General features: G+C 40.9%; 1 protein-coding gene across 3 annotated transcripts in view; it reads right to left on the bottom strand.

Moving 5' to 3' along the window:
- The window catches only part of LOC122556776 (ran-binding protein 17-like), a 1,066,498-nt gene that overhangs the window by 264,695 nt on the left and 784,102 nt on the right, over nt 1-17,701 (bottom strand). For all 3 annotated transcript variants that reach the window (XM_043703926.1, XM_043703927.1, XM_043703928.1), the window contains one exon: nt 1,454-1,536. In XM_043703926.1, coding sequence (XP_043559861.1) covers nt 1,454-1,536 — 83 coding nt within the window. The remainder of the gene's footprint in view (nt 1-1,453; nt 1,537-17,701) is intronic.

The raw sequence follows: 17,701 nt of genomic DNA, 5'->3' as shown, positions 1-17,701 counted from the left end.
ACTGAGATCATGTTGCAGTTGTATAAGACTCTGGTGTGGCCGCATCTGGAGTATTGTGTGCAGTTTTGGTTGCCATACTATATAGGAAGGATGTGGAGGCACTGGAACGGGTGCAGAGCAGGTTTACCAGGATGTTGCCTGGTATGGTAGGAAGATCGTATGAGGAAAGGCTGAGGCACTTGGGGCTGTTTTCATTGGAGAAAAGAAGGTTTAGGGGTGACTTGATAGAGATGCACAAAATGATTAGGGGTTTAGATAGGGTTGACCATGAGAACCTTTTTCCACGTATGGAGTCAGCTATTACGAAGGGGCATAGCTTTAAACTAAGGGGTGGTAGGTATAGGACAGATGTTAGGGGTAGATTCTTTACTCAGCGAGTCGTGAGTTCATGGAATGCCCTGCCAGTAGTAGTGGTGGACTCTCCCTCTTTATGGGCATTTAAACGGGCATTGGATAGGCATATGGAGGATAGTGGGCTAGTGTAGGTTAGGTGGGCTTGGATCAGCGCAACATCGAGGGCCAAAGGGCCTGTATTGCGCTGTATTTTTCTATGTTCTATGGATTAGAGATTTTTCCCTAGGGCAGAAATGGCTGTCATGAGGGGTCATTATTTTAAACATGATTTGGAGATACCAGTGTTGGACTGGGGTGTACACAGTTAAAAATCACACAACACCAGGTTATAGCCCAACAGGTTTAATTGGAAGCACACTAGCTTTCGGAGCGCCGCTCCTTCATCAGCTGATCAGGTGTCCTCCACAATCACCTGGTTGTGTGATTTTTAACATTATTTTAAAGTAATTGGAGGAAGGGTTTAGGAGAGATGTCAGAGATATGTTCATTATGCAGAGATTGGTGGGTGCGTAGAATGCACTGCCAGTAACGTTAGTAGAGTCACAGACATGAGGGACATTTAAGTGGCTTCTGGACAAGCACGTGGATGACAGTAAATTGAGGGGCATGTAGGTTAAGTTGATCTTAGATTAAGATAAATGCTCAGCGCACCATCGTGGGCCAAAGGGTCCACACTGTTCTCTGTTCTATATACGGTCATGTCTCTCTTTTGAAAAACCAACCTAGTTACGTCCAGATCCCATTTATATTGCTAGAGTCTATAGCATGCCTTCATAGCTCTCCTATGCTTTGGAAAATAAAGGTCTTGACTTTCATTCTTTATCTTAACTGCATAACCTTTCTTCTGTGTGTCTCCTGAGGTTTGAACCGTCTCCAGAGAGACCAATTTATTTAGACAATTAAACATATTTGGAATTTATTAATGAGATCTGTGGATGATGCATGGCTTAAGCTGTGCACAAGGCTGCAGAAAACATACTCATACACATCCATGCACTGACACTAACACATTCATATTCATATACATGCAGGTACTCACATCCACATTAACTTACAACAACACATATCATCCTGAATGCAGGAGTTCCGAATTTCATACCATAAGTGGAAATCATTTTGCTGGCTTCTCTGAATAGAAGAATTCCATTTGGCGATGATACTTCAAAATTCAACCTCTGTGACCTACAACATATAAATAACACACTCAATAGATTGCTGATGACACATTTGAGTGACCACACAAAAACATCTTCATATAAAAGATGATTGAAACATGGAGCATCTTTAAGTCAATTAAGAAAGGATTGGATGCACTATGTGGGGTAGTTTTGAACAATGGGTTAAGATGAGCTGAACAGCCTTTGGCCGAAGTAAATATCTAATAATTTTGTGAGGTTCAGAATGTTGAACATTTGTTTATCTTGAGGTCTAAGCTGAGTAAACTAGTTGTAAACACTTTAACATATTGGTTTCTCAACACAAAAATCACTTTTGGCAAAAATACGGGAAAAAAGTCCACCATTTCACTCTATTTTGACCAGAGTTATTTTAGGTTCCATTTGCTTTATTATGGTTGGTTATTTGTTCCCATTCTGGAGAGATTGTTTTCTGTACTGGAAGTACTGACAGGGATCAAAATGTTCGCTAAAGTTACATGTTAATGAATAGTAGTTTGAATGTTAAACAGTTAAGTTTAAATAGTCATGAGGGAAAACTGGAGATCAAAACATGATAGATTTGCACAGTAGTTTGAGGGTGAGAAGTGTGGCCTACTTATAGCGTTTAAAAGTTAAATATAAAGGCAATTATAAAGGTATGATTTTTATAAGTTGGCTTCGGAACTGAGAAAATTGGACAAAAGGTGGGGCATCAGAGGAACAGTGGTAGACATTTAACGAGATATTCCAAAAGCGTCAGCAAAGAGATATCCTGTTGAGGATAAAAGACTTCATGTGAAGCATGTACCATCTATAGTTAATTCAGGAAATTAAGGATAATATCAAAATTAAAGAAAACGTGTGCAGATTAGTGATAATTTGGAAAAATTGGACAGATTTTAGAAATCAGCAAAGAGTTACTATAAAGAAAGGGGGCATAAATATAAAGGAAACTAGAAATATAAAAAAAAAGATCCTAAGACTTTCCATGAGTATTTAAAAAGGGAAAGTGTAACTAAAATGAGGGTTCGTCTCTTTCAGGACAAGAATGGGGACTCCTGTCCTGAAGTTCAGTCTCTCGATCAGGCACACATTGCCTGTGCATGAGGGACATCACTGGCAAACCTGAATGCTCCAAGCAGGATGAGGACTTTCATAGTGAGTTGACCTTCAAACAGATGATCATTCAAAAGCTTTACTGACCAGACTTGATCGGATGGAGATGGGATGGTAATGGGATCTCCATCGTGAACCATCCAGACAGATCACACAGTCCCTCCAGCCTCTGAATTTGCCAGTAGAGGGGGGAGATTTTAAATGTTCTCCTGATATGCTGAACAGCAGTATATACATTCAAAAGAATTTGTAACTGGGACATTATCGTGTTGACTGATACTCTGGTTGAAGGCGGCAGATCTACACAGACCCTCAGTTATGAACATGCATGGGACAATAGGACAGACCCATTGGCAATTGCCAACACCCATCAGAGATCTGCCATGAATCCTCCAAAGGAGGAACCACTTCAGATCCTTAAGTTATTGCAGTACCTCAAATAATACTTTTGCCAAATCAGTTCAGGCATGACTATATTTAGTGTTTGCATTTCACACCTCTTAGGCATTACAAAAGAATTTAGTCCCCTATTCTCATCAGTAGAAAAACCTGTTGCATTACACTTTAAATGGAAAACAAAGTTCTCTTAAGAGGCAGCTGTTGCAGTGATATCAGGGACCCACATCCTGCCCTCATTCTCTGCTCTATGCTATTCTACAGTTTATATAATAAGCAGCATTGAAACATCTCAGATGACTGACAGATATTTCCGTGATCAGCTGCACTCATAGTGATTTGCTTTAATGTGGTGAGTCTAATTTTCTCACTTAAGTTTCTCTGCATCATCGTTCAATTACACCTGCCGCTGATTTCAAAATATTTATTCCACTGAGTCAGTGCAGGCAAAGGGCACATCCACCAATTTCCTGCCGCCTGCTCAAGAAAACCTTACAATTTACTAATGCCGCAGTTATCAACTACATCAGGCAATCAAGATGAACGATTACTTTATCTGTTTCCTTTTCACATATCTTTTTACAGGCCTGAATAACTCATTTTGTTTCGCTGATCTTCTCAATCAGTGAATACCCCCAGCCACCGCTGACAAGGCATTTCAAGATCAAGTGTGTACAGTATACCTAATAAACCCTAGTCAAAGCAATGTCACTATTTCATTAAGTGGATTTAATAATTGTTTTTTTTATCAGTACTTTTATGCAGACAAGTTCAATCAGCAGAGTTATGGAGTGAGATGCATGGTGGTCTGTATTTTAATACAAAATGTAATTTTACAGTCAAACTTAAAAAAATTGATGTTTGTGGTTTCTACATTATGCAAACAATACAGTTCCCAAACAATCAGGGATTCCATTGCCCAACTCATTCCTCACTTCTCTGGCTCAATCAAGTCAACCAGCGTTCCTTCAATGACCACGTTAGGAGGTTGGGCCAGGAACATTACCAGATATGCCTTAGAAGGAAGCACCAGCATAGTGAAGTTGCAACACAGGCCTATAAGCTAAATACCAAAAGTGCTAAATGGTCCCATATCAAAAGATCAGGTAAAAGCTCAGTAGTTTTGATGGACTGTGTTGGTTCACCAGATGGCTCAAGGGGTGGTTCAGTACCTTCTGAAGGACAATTAGGAATGGGAACAAAATGATGAACACACCCTATGAAAGAATAGCAAAAAACTGTATAACATCCACCTAAGAATTTCCATTCCCAATAGGGTTACAGCCCAGAAGTAAATTCAAAAAACAAAAGATTTTGATAAAAATGCAATGTGAACATTCTAAATCTGTTGACCCTCATATTCTCCAGCACTTATACACTTTATTGGGATTTAGCAGGCAGCAAAGAAGAGGGGCTCAAAATAGCCTAGCGTATAATTGCTCGGTCCAGGAGAAGCAACGTCAAAAGGATGCTGGTTATTGCTGTGTCAGACACACCAAACCAGCCTGATTTTGTGTGTATTGAGAGTATGGTGCTGGAAAAGCACTGCAGGTCAGGCAGCATCCGAGGAGCAGGAGAATCAACGTTTTGGGCATAAGCCCTTCATCAGGAATGCATGGATCAGATTCATTCCTGATGAAGGGCTTATGCCCGAACCATCAATTCTCCTGCTCCTCAGATGCTGCCTGACCTGATGTACGTTTCCAGCACCACACTCTCGACCCTGATCTCCAGCATCAACAATCCCCACTTTCCCCTGATTGTGCGTGCGCTCAGAACTGGCCAGTTGCTGAGGGATCCCAAACTGGTCATGCAGTTTGCTGGCAGCACTGTAATAAGGATCAGCCCTTAAATAAACCAGGATATGTGGCTGGTTCTAACCGTCCATGATAGCCTTCCGTCACAAAGTTATCATGATATTAAAAATAGTTGAACGTACGAACAGATGAACTAGGAGGAGAAGATGATCATGTGGCCCCTTGAGCCTGCTTTGCTATTCAATAAGATTATGGCTGATCTGTTTGTGCTTGGAATTTCATATTCTCATCGACCAATGATAACCTTTGATTCCTTTACCCAAAAAGAATCAATTCTCCTCGGCCTTAAAAAATATTCAAATACCCCTCTCCATCATATGTTGAGGCAGAGTGTTCCAAAGTCACACACCCCTCTGTGAGAAAAAGAATGCTCTTCATCTCTATTTAGAGAGGGTGAAGCTAATTTTAAAACAATGTGCCCTAGTTCTGGACTAACACACAAGCAGAAACATCCCTTCCATGTTCAACTTGCCAAGACAATTCAGGATCTTAATACTTTGATGAAGTCAACCTCACTGTTCTAAACTCCACTGAAAACAAGCTCAGCCTGTCCGACCTATCCTTATAAGTTAACCTGCTTATGCCAGATATCAATCTAATAGAGATTCTCTGAATCCCTTCCAATATATTTACATGCTTCTTTAAATAATTCCAGAACTACACACAGTACTTGAGATGTGGTCTCACTAATGCCCTGATGTAGCAAAGTAATGGAAGGAGGCATGAAGAGTGCCATGAAGATACTCACCAATTTGGACTGCAATTTGGACTTTACCACAACAAGTCAGATCCAGCTCTTGATTCAAATATAAGTACAAAATCTCAATGTCAGAGGAGGTGAGAGTAGCAACCCTCAGTATGCAAGCAGCAGTCAACTGACTGACATTCAGGAGTTCCAGCCAAATTGAGATCACAATGAAAATCATCTCTAACTTAGAGTCATAACTGTCTCAAAGCAAATTAGCTATGGTTGTTGGAAGTTAAAAATCACACAACACCAAATTATAGTCCAACGGGTTTATTTGGAAGCACTAGCTTTCGGAACGCTGCTCCACAACCACCTTTCAGAGCAGCGCTCCGAAAGCTAGTGCTTCCAAATAAACCCATTGGACTATAACTTGGTGTTGTGTGATTTATAATTTTGTAAACTCCAGTCCAACACTGGCACCTCCAAATTATGATTGCTGAACATTTATCAATGCTTTACCAGGATATCACTGCAGATGCTCATCAGTTCAACTACCTTCGGTGGCTTGTTTACCGATTGTGCTTCAAGCATAAGGTCAGGAATGGGGTGCTGACTAATATTCTATAGTGTGCAGCTCTGTTTATAATCCATAACTGAAATAACCCATATCAGGCTATCATGAGAGGGAGATAACATTAAGCCTTCAACTAATTGTTAATGTGGAGTTTGCACATTCTCCCCGTGTCTGCGTGGGTTTCCTCCCACAATCCAAAGATGTGCAGGTTAGGTGAATTGGTCATGCTAAATTGCCCATAGTGTTAGGTGAAGGGGTAAATACAGGGGAATGGGTCTGGGTGGATTGCACTTTGGCTGGTCGGTGTGGACTTGTTGGGCCGAAGGGCCTGTTTCCACACTGTAAGGAATCTAAGAATCTAATGTTAATTAAACGTCATTTCTAGTGACAGTCCCATAGTCCCAGAAAACCTTAGGTTGTTGGGGTGTGTGTGTGTGTGTGTGTGTGTGTGTAAAAGAGAGAGAGACAGACAGACAAACAACTGATGGTGCAGGTCACTCCAGCCCAGTCAAGTGGCATGGTTCAGCCTTCATGGTGATCTCAGCCAGTAGCAGAATTGAATCCATACTGTTGATGTCACTCTCAATCATAAATCTGCTGTCCACTCAAATGAAAATTGAACCCAGAATAATCAATTAACCTTCACTGGCAAGCTATCCACCATTAGCACTCTGGAGCTTGCCATTAGATGAAAGTTCAATTGAACTAGCCACACTAACACTGCAACTACAACACTGCATCTCTCTGAAAACACCATCAATAAGGCTCAAGTCAGTGGCTTGCAATGTGCAAATTTAATTTCTCAAAAGTATCTCCCATGGTTTTCATGTTCTTTAGGTTGTTTTGAGATTGTGAAATGGGCTATGTAAGTGCAAAGTGTGCCTTCTTTATCGCAACTGAAACAGGATTCCTGCAGTCTTGTACTACTCTGCATTCTCCAGAATAACCAAAAAAAAATGACTTTAGGCATTACTCCATTGTTGATAATCTCTCCTCTCCACTCCTGTGTTGAGCTTTTCACAATAGAATTTGCTGTTTTTACAGGAACCAACATAGAAATGATGACCTTATGACATAAAATAGAATTCAACCATTTGATCTCATAATGACAGCAGTTAACCACCAATGAAAGCTATCATCACCCTATAAATGTAATACCACTGACATTAATTGATACAAGAGTGCTTCAACCTTTTAACTGCTACACTGAATTGCTTTATCAACAGTCTATCCAAATGCGTTCTTTTTCTTCCTCACTACAGTTTACTGTTCAGTGCCAACTTTCTAGGTTCTGTCTGACATATTGAGGGCTATACACCATAGAATTAAATGGTCCAGATCTCTTTGGAGAACTAAACAATGTGCTAATCTTGGATTTTGAATTCTTGTTGATTCCACACTCGACCACTGATATCACACTGTCCACCATTATCTGTCCACCATTAAAATCTGGAGGAGCTGAAATTTCTACTTTTTTAAATAAAGAAAACCCAAAATGGGGACTCAAAACTCAGCAAAACATGGAACTCAAACATCTCTGTCCAGAAGGTTTCTGCGAGAAGGAACATAGTCAAGGTATAGTTACATGTGGAACAATAGACATGCTAGATACTGAAGGTGCAGTCAATCACTGGAGATGATAATACACTGACTGGATACTTTATATTGTGCATTATATTGGTGTGGAATGCTTGGAAGTAGCAATTTGAGTGTCAGCAGATTTCACACAGTTACAATGCTTACAATGCAGTTTGGGCTGAGCAAATATCTCTCATATATATGGCCACAAAGTGGAGACCTGGGTGCTGATTCTCTGAAATAAATTTGTTAAAAGGATGAAGTAAATGTTCTAATGGAAGCTTACAGTGATCACCTTTAAGATGAAAATATCTTTGCTGCACTTGAACAATTGTGTGATTTAAACCCATGTTGGGTTAATCAATGGAGCTATCTAGATTCCCACACATGGTTTTAAATATTGTGTGTGATCATAAAACATAAGAGCAGAAATAGGCCTCCAGGTTGCTTTGCTATTCAAAAAGATATGTTTGTGTTTTGAATTCCACATTTCAATGTACCCCGAATACCTTTGATGCCCGCTCTTAACAAGAATCTATTAACCTCTGCCTTAAAAATATTCAACGAACTGACATACAATGCTATCTGTGGCACAGAGCTCCAAAGTCACACAACCCCCCAAGAGAAACAAATTTTCATCTGAGTCTTAAAACAGTGACATCTCTATTTCAAACAGTGCCCTCGACTTTTCATCTCAGCCAGAAGAGAACATATCCTGGATGTAGGTTTGCTCGCTGTGCTGGAAGGTTCATTTTCAGATGTTTTGTCACCATACTAGGTAACAGTGAGTCTTCGAATGAAGCACTGGATTGTAGCCTGGTTTCTTTTTATATGTTTGAGTTTCCTTGGGTTGGTGACATTATTTCCAGTGTCATTTCCTGCTCTTTTTCTCAGGGGGTGATAAATGGAATCCAAGTTAATCCAACCGGAACTCAACAAACACATTGACTTGGATCCCATTTACCACCCCCTGAGAAAAAGAACAGGAAACTACATCACCACAGGAAATGGCATCACCAACCCAAGGAAACCAAAACATACAAATACAAAGTGGGCTACACCACCAGTGCTTCATCCAGAGGCTTATCTCTCCACGCTTCAGGCTCACTGCCTTTATTCCTGATGAAGGGCTTTTGCCCGAAACGTCGATTTCGCTGCTCCTTGGATGCTGCCTGAACTGCTGTGCTCTTCCAGCACCACTAATCCAGATCACTGAAGATGTTGCCCGGTATGGTGATGGAACGTCTGAAAACAAACCTTCCAGCTCACCGAGCAAACCTACATCCAGAACCTCAACCTGAGTTACAAATCTTCCCAAAACTCACTAGGAGATATCCTTTCCGCATCAACCTTGTGAAGGCCATTCAGAATCTTACACACTTTAACTCCCCATTTCTGTTCTGTGGAGTTCCTCGTGTCCTTTTTTGTAAGGACGATATGTATTTTTACTTAGAAACATATTGGAAAATAGAACTTAAATGATTATTTTATTATTATTTTTAATACAAGCAATAAAAGTGGAACCGCCAATTATTGGTACACAAACTGTATAGGGCATTGGGGAGGCTGCTCATGTGTACAGCTTTGGTCCCTGTACAGTATTTAAGAATAGAAATATTGGCATCGCAGCAAATTCAAGGAAATTTGGTAACCAAATTCCTGGAATGAAGTGGTTGAGTTGTCAAGCATGGCGAAGCAGGTTAGGGTTTAGAAGAATGAAGGGTGATCGCGTTGATGGACGTCATAAGATTCTGAAGGGGCTTGGCAGGGATGATGTTAAGAAGATGTTTCCACTAGGAGGGGAAACTAGGGGATGTAGTTACAAAATAACTGGACGTGTATTTAAAAGCTAGCTGTAAAGGAATTTCTTCTATCAGAGTGTAGTGAATGTCTGGAATTCCCTACATCGCAAAGTATTTAAAGAGAGGATAGATAGATCTTTGAAATATCCCCAAGCTGGCATGAAAGAGGAATTGAGGCCTGGGGCTGATCAGCCACGATCTTGTTGAATGGTGGAGCAGGTTTGAGGGGGTGAATAGCCTACTCCTGCTTTTACTTCTTCTGCCCATTTCCTAAGATGTAATAAATCCCATTCATTTATTACTCCATGAACACAACTGCCTAAAGTGGCTCTCAGCTATGCAACACCTCAATTTAAAAACTGTCATCATTGTTTCAATACCTTCCTCTCTGTGCCTGTATCCCTTTGAGATATCCACGGTCCTTCAATCTGAACTTTTCTTACATCTCCAATTTTAAGCATTGCACCAGAAGACATAAACTCTGAGATTTTCTCTCTAAGTCACCCTGACTGCCTTTTTTCATGCTGTAAACTTTTCTTATAACTTACCTCTTGGACCAAGCAGTTGGTCACATGCCCTAATATTCTGTATGCAGATCCATGTCAAATTTTGTTTGACAACTCTCCTGTGCAGCACGTTGGGGAATTTTTATTAGTAAAGGCACTGAATAAATGCAAGCTTTTACTGTTGCATTTACAGAATTGATAATTCTGATACAGAATTAGAGCCCACCACTGAATGTGGCCTGAAGCTATGGATGGCACTGCCTTGTCCTCTTTGAGCAGACAATGTAAGCATTTGTGGTCAATGATTATCATGAATTTTTGTTTAACAAGTTATTGGTGGTACCTCCTGACTCTAAATATTACCGCCAACCCTTCTTTTTCCATTTGGTCATATTTACGTTGTACATTAGCCAGGAGGCATAAGCTATTGGCCGTTCCTCTTCACTGAGCCGCCTATGAGCTAATGCCACCCCAATGCTGTACAGGAGGCATCACACGTCAATGCAGATCATCCTGTGGAATCCAGTTGGCCTTCAGCTAACATTTGTTTTTGCATAGTTACAACATTAATCCCGCACACCAGACTGTTTGTAAGTATTTCATTAAGGGTTAAACCAAAGTCACAGTCTTGTGCCAGACATCTTAACCTCATCAAAAATCCTGATATGGATTTCCCTGGTTCTTGAATTGCTGAGTAAAAGCAACAGTGTCTCAGAATTAGAGAAGGCTTGGGGTCATAATATTCTTTAACTATGTCAGTCAATTATTGAAAGGTTTAGTATCTGGTGCCTCAGGAAACGTTAAGCTCGCAATGGCAGAAAAAGCTGCAGCTCCACAGGCTGTCAGGAGCATAATTCATTGTTAGTTATCTGCCACAACATTGTTTGCCTGGAAAAAAGTAATGCATCCATTCCACAGACTGGGCCCAGTCCTTGATAACAGGGTTGAACAAGTCAAGCTTCCCAAACAAAGGCACAGTATAAGAAATGCTTACCCCAGTTAAAAGATGACTATTGCAAGTGAATTTCTTCAGGCTCATGCTTCCCTCTCATTGCCACTGAAATTACTCCACAGAGGCAATATCCCGTCACCAAGTTGCCCTTTATTTTACACATGAACAGTCCTTGACTATTATAGTGCCTCATACAGAGTCAGGCATCAGAGTGTCAGTATCTCTGACACAACCTTTTTATGACAGCCATGGCTCCTTGACTGGAGGAGAAAGTGAGGTCTGCAGATGCTGGAGATCAGAGATGGAAATGTGTTGCTGGAAAAGCGCAGCAGGTCAGGCAGCATCTAGGGAACAGGAGAATCGACGTTTCGGGCATTAGCCCGAAGAAGGGCTAATGCCCGAAACGTCGATTCTCCTGTTCCCTAGATGCTGCCTGACCTGCTGCGCTTTTCCAGCAACACATTTCCATCCTTGACTGGACCAAATTAACAGCCCCAATCAGAGAACTCATATGAGGTCCACCTGGCTGACCTTCAGGAAGCTGAATTTATAATAGAGAGACCAATCGAGAACTTCGCTAAAATAAGAAAAGAAGCAGACATCAAAAACAGCTCTGCTGTGGTGAAGGAAACCCTTGTTATCACTGGCTCCCAGACATTTTGAGAAATATGCCATAATGAGTATGAAGAAAGCACTATCTATGCCATTTGTCTCTGCAACAGATTAACTTTTGTGGAGTGCTTTAAGAAACAGAACGCCAAATTGTTCCATTGAAGTATGTTTCTTCAACCACACCAGTTCAAAATCACCCATGGTGCCAGGAAATTGAATGTATTGCAGATGTCCTGTCCACAACCTAGAGAATCCAGCTAGAACTGAAGAGGTATCATTGACCAAGATTACAGAAATGAAAGTGCGCGTACAAGTGTCTGATGTTATTGTTTATTTTGAATTAGGCCAAGTGTTAACCACAACCTAAAAATGTATCAAACCTTTAAGTTCCAACACACAATTTTTTGAAAGATACTGGCAAAATGACTACAGATATTAATCAATTTGCCATCTAGGGAGGAACTCTGGAATATTGCAATTGCAGGTGTCAAAGATTCTTTAATGAGAGAAAATGCATGAGATTCTGAACTATAATCTCCTAGTACTTATTGCAGACTGTAAACAGGGTGTACAGACTGTAAACAAAATAGCTTTCTAGGCAAAAGACATGTTTTGAACCTTCCCCTTTCAAGAATACATATAAACAGTCAGTTCACTCCTGTCCAGTGCGCTGAGATACTCACGCGTACTAGCCTGGCTTCTTGAATTAATGCACTGTGAAGATCACAGTCAAAGAATTATCTGCTAATCATCCATGTGTTGAAGGACCCTTTCATTCTGAACACTAGGAGCCAACCAGTCAGCAGGTCAATCAGAAGGAAACAGGTCAAAAGTATTTCAATCAAGCTGCAAAGCCAAGAATTTTGAAACTGACTGTTCAACTACCAATGGCAACTCAACCAGGAAGGACTTCCGTAACAGCTGCAACATTCGTCTGCCTCCTCTTTATGAACAACTCAGAAACTGACCCGTAAATATCTGCTCAAACATTTATCTTGTTTTGGACTCATTTTGCCTTTCTAATGTGTTTGTTATGACATACTTATTTTTTCTCCCGTTTAATGACTAATAAACTCAATCTTTGTTAACTCAAGGAAGCCTTGTTTAATTGGTTCCATTTAAAAAGTAAATTGATTTTGTCTATAAGAGAGAAAGCCCAAGGGTAGGGATCCTTTATCAATGAACTTGCTGTGGTCAATCAACAGTTTGGGTGAATAAAGAGCTTGGAAGTGTGTCAATTTGGGTTTTCCAGTCCGGAGCCCTAATAATCTGGGGAACCTTGCCTGGAGTCTGGTCATAATTTTGCTTCAAGCAAAAGGTCATGTATGAAGTTTTAATGCGAGTAGTTCTTAGTCAGATAAAGAAACGATAGTCTCTCAGGGATGTCATCAAATGATCCTGAGAGGTAGGAGGACAGCCCTTCTCAAATCACATATGGACCAAAGATCCCAATGGGCGTACAAAAGTGCCATTATCTCTTGCCATCCCCTCTAGAATAGCAGTTGAGCAACAAACATACAATGGTGGTTCCTGGCTTGCAGCTTTGAAATGATATGCAGCGCTGTTTTAAATACAACACCAGCAGGGTTAACACCAGAAGCTTCAGCTGCAGTTTGCAATTCTGTCTCTGTGACCACACCATGAAATAGGAAAGGCACTGTGGAACACTGATGTAGAATTAATGCAGTGATGAACAGAAGATTGCATGAGAAAAATCACCATGTCAAGAGGAACCCAGCCCTCTGAAACTTCCCAGAAATGATACATCCAAATATAGAGTCATACAGCATGGAAACAGACCCTTCAGTCCAACCGTCCATGGTGACCAGACATCCCAATCTGACCTAGTCCCATATGCCAGCATTTGGTCCATATCCCCCTAACCCCTTCATATGAATATACCTATCAAGATGCCTTTTACGTCCACCACGTCCTCTAGCAACTTGTTTCATATACGCATCACTATCTGCATGAAAAAGTTGCCCCCCAGGTAGTTTAATAGTCTATCCACACTCACCTTAAACTTATGCCTTCTAATTTTCTCCTAGGAAGAAGACCATGGTTATTCATCCTATCAATGCTCCTCATGATTTTATAATGAGGTCACCCCTCAGCCTCTGACACGCCGGGGAAAAATGCTCCAGCCTATGCAACTTGTCTCTATAACTCAAACTGTCAATCTGATGCAGTTTAATTTAGATCAATGTAAGACCTTTTGGAAAGGCAAATCAGGGAAGGATTTACACACATAATGGTAAGCTCCTGTGGAGTGTTGCTGAACGAAGGTTCATAGTTCCTTTCAAGTCACAAATAGACAGGATAGTGAAGAAGGTGTTTGGTATGCTTGCCTTTAATGTTCAGTGCATTGAGTATAGAAGTTGGGAGGTCATGTTTTGGCTGTACAGGACATTGGTTAGGCCACTTTTGGAATACCGCATACAATTTTGGTCTCCCTGCTATAGGAAGAATGTTGTGAAACTTGAAAGGTTTCAGAAAAGATTTCCTAAGATGTTGCTATGGTTGGAGGGTTTGAGCTACAGACAGAGGCTGAATAGGCTGGAGCTATTTTGTTTGGAATGTCAGATGTTGGTTTCTAAGATCACGAGGGGCATGGATAGGGTGAATAGTTGAGGTCCAAAACTAGAGGACGTAGGTTTACGGTGAGAGGGCAAAGATTTAAAAGGAACCTAAGGAACAACATTTGCACGCAAAGGGTTGGTGCGTGTATAGAATAAGCTGCCAGAGAAAGTGGTAGAGGCTGGTACAATTACAACATCTAAAAGGCATCTGGTTAGTATATGAAAAGGAAGGGTTTAGAGGGATATGGGCCAAATGCTGGCAAATGGGACTAGATTAATTTAGGATATCTATTTGGCATGGACAAGTCGACCAAAGGGTCTGTTTCCATGCTGTACAGCTTTATGACTCTAAGTTTAACAACATCGTTCCTATAGAGAGGCGACCAGAATTGTACACAGTATTCTAAAACTGATTTCACCAATGCTCTGTACAGCCGTAACACAATGTCCCAATTCCTGTACTCAATGTTCTAGCCAATGAAGACACGTGTGCCAAACGCCTTCTTCACCACCCTGTCTAGCTGCGACTCCACTTTCATCCCAGTGAAGTACTGGAGGCAGTCAATTTCTCAACACTGGAACGAAACAGTGTTTCTACATTGGAGGGGGTCTACACTGGGAGGAGATAATGTCATTAGGCTGGAACGACACAGTGTTTCTACACAGGACAGAGTCACTTTCTATACACTGGAAAAGTCAGTGTTTCTCCACTGGAAGGTGACAGTATGTCCGCTCTGGAAAATGACATTGTCTCCATAATGGAAAGTAACGTTGTCTCCGCAATGGGAGGTGACATTATCTCTGCAATGGAAGATGACATTGTCTTCATTATGGAAGGTGACAGCATTTCTACTGTAGAAGTGACAGTGTTTCAGCACTGGAAAATCACAATGTTTCCATGCTGGTAAGAGTCAGTGTTTCTAAACTGGAAGTAGTTTGGATTGGCTTGAAGGTAAGAGACAGGGTGTGTTGGCATGGGGTTGCTTTTCAGATGGGCCAATAGTCCTGGGAGTGGCAGATGGAGTTTAATTTTGATAAACGTGAGGTGTTGCATTTTGGTAAGGCAAACCAGGGCAGGACATAAGTATTTAATGGTAGGGCCCTAGGGAGTGTTGTCAAGCCATGAAATCTAGGAGTGCAGGTACACAGTTCCTTGAAAGTGGAGATAGGTGAAGATGGCTTTTGGCACGCTTGTCTTTATTAGTCAGTACATTGAGTATAGGAGTTGGGAGATCATGTTTTGGCTGCACAGGGTATTAGAGTCATAGAGATATACAGCACAGAAACAGACCCTTCGTATTAGTGAGGCCACTTTTAGAATACTGTATACAGTTCCTGTCACCTTTCTATAGGAAGGATGTCGTTAAACTTGAGAGAGTACAGAAAAAATTTACAAGGATGTTGCCTTGACTAGAGGGTTTGCAGTATAAGAAGAGGCTGAATAGGCTGAGGCTGGAGTGTCGGAGGCTGAGGGGTGACCTCACAGAGGTTTGTAAAATCATGAGGGGGATGGATAAGGTGTACAGCCAAGGTCTTTTTCCTGTGGTGAGGAGTCCAAAACGAGACGTCACAGGTTTAAGGTGAAAGGGGAAAGATTTAAAAAGGACCTGAGGGGTAACCTTTACATGCAAGACAGCTGCATTTATGGAATGAGCAGCCAGAGGAAAAGGCTGGGTATATGAATAGGAAGGGTTTAGAGGGCTATGGGCCACATGCTGGCAAATGGAAGTAGGTCAGATTGAGATGTCTGGTAAGCAAGGATAAGTTGGACCAAAGGGTCTGTTTCTGTGCAGTATGACTCTATGACTGTAGTAAATGCTTTTACTCTTGAAGGAGGTGATACACTCCAGCATTTCTATGGCATATTCCAACCTATTAACAGCATGAGAAGGCCTGCATCTAAAGCAAGTCACATCCAGTGTAAGCAAGAATACTTTCTACATTTAATAAGGCACATACTGTGAAATGACTACTTATTTTATCATATCATGTACAGAGGTGCACATTTTCCACCTGTTCAAGAATGGAACTTGAGACAGCTGTGACAACTGTAAACCTCTGCTTTATATTAAACTAATTCAGAAAAAGACTGAACAGGTTGGGTTCCATTCTCTAGAAATGAGAACACAAAGAGTTGACTACAGATAGATGCTCAAAATGGTTTGCAAGAACAATGTGTCTACAAATGGAAGAGTGACAAAGTAGAACTAGAAATGTAAGATATTCATTAATACATCCAATAGTGAATGCAGGAGAACCTTGTTTACGCGGAGGGGGAGAAAGTAGAAGCTGCTAATTTGAATGAGAAGAACAGCATACAAGATAATGAGAACTTGGATAACTTTATGAATGAGAAAAGAACAGAACGGTATGGTAATGTGGAAGCTCCTGTGGAGCTTAAACAACAGCAAACCTATTGGCCCAATTTGCCCTTTTGTATAAAGAATCACATGATTTCACAGCACAATTTCAATGACCAATAGGGCAGCAGTGTGCCTCCACCATAAATGACATTAGTTGTGTCTATAATAGTATTCCTGAGGACTCTGCTGCAGCTAACTTGGGAATTTCCTATGCTCTATCGAAGGCCACAATGATACTCCGATTGAACTATTCCCCCTGACCATTCTCACACAACTTGATTTCATCTATAAATTTACATTTCCTTTTTATAATTTCAGTCTTATTTATGGATAAGACCAAAATAGTTACAAGTCTTGTCCCTACGATATTCTGTTGGCTACAGTTTGATGATTGCAGTCATTGCTGTTTTTCACTGCCTTTGGTTTCCTGTTATTTAGCCAATTTATTACCGATTTACAACTTATTCTTTTCTTCCAGTAAGTTTTATTTAGGTCAAGAGTCTCTGGTGAGAAATCTCAAACACTTTCTAAACGTCGAGGAATAAAACATCCACAATATTAGCTTCATTCACCAATGCTGTGTATCCTCAAAGAATTTAATAATCGCTCTCCATTTCAGAATTCCTTGCTGATTTGTGATTATTGCATTTACTTTGTCGAATGAATTTCAATTGCTTCTTGTACCAACATTTATCAGGTTTTCTCCAAGTGGACATGCCAAGCTAACAAATCCATAATTACTTTACCTGGACCAAGCTTCTGACCTTTGTTAGACTCATAGACATATACAGCACAGAAACAAACCCTTAGGTCCAACATGTTCATGCTGACCAGATATCCTAAACTAATCTAGTCCCATTTACCATCATTTGGCCCATATCCCTCTAAGCCCTTCCTATCCACGTAACCATTCAGATGCCTTTTAAGTGTTGTAGTTGTACCAGCCTCCACCACTTCCTCGGGCAGCTCATTCCATACGCAGTGTAAAAACAATGACTGCAGATGCTGGAAACCAGATTCTGGATTAGTGGTGCTGGAAAAGCACAGCAGTTCAGGCAGAATTCGAGGAACAGTAAAATTGATGTTTTGGGCAAAAGCCCTTCATCAGGAATACAGGCAGAGAGCCTGAAGATGGAGAGATAAGTGAGAGGAAGGTGGGGGTGGGGAGAAAGTAGCATAGAGTACAATAGGTGAGTGGGGGAGGGGA

The sequence above is a fragment of the Chiloscyllium plagiosum genome, chromosome 14, assembly GCF_004010195.1.
Source record: "Chiloscyllium plagiosum isolate BGI_BamShark_2017 chromosome 14, ASM401019v2, whole genome shotgun sequence".
In the NCBI taxonomy this organism is placed as follows: Eukaryota; Metazoa; Chordata; class Chondrichthyes; order Orectolobiformes; family Hemiscylliidae; genus Chiloscyllium; species Chiloscyllium plagiosum.
The sequence above is the reverse complement of the archived record's forward strand: the minus strand, read 5'-3'. Positions and strand labels throughout refer to the sequence as shown.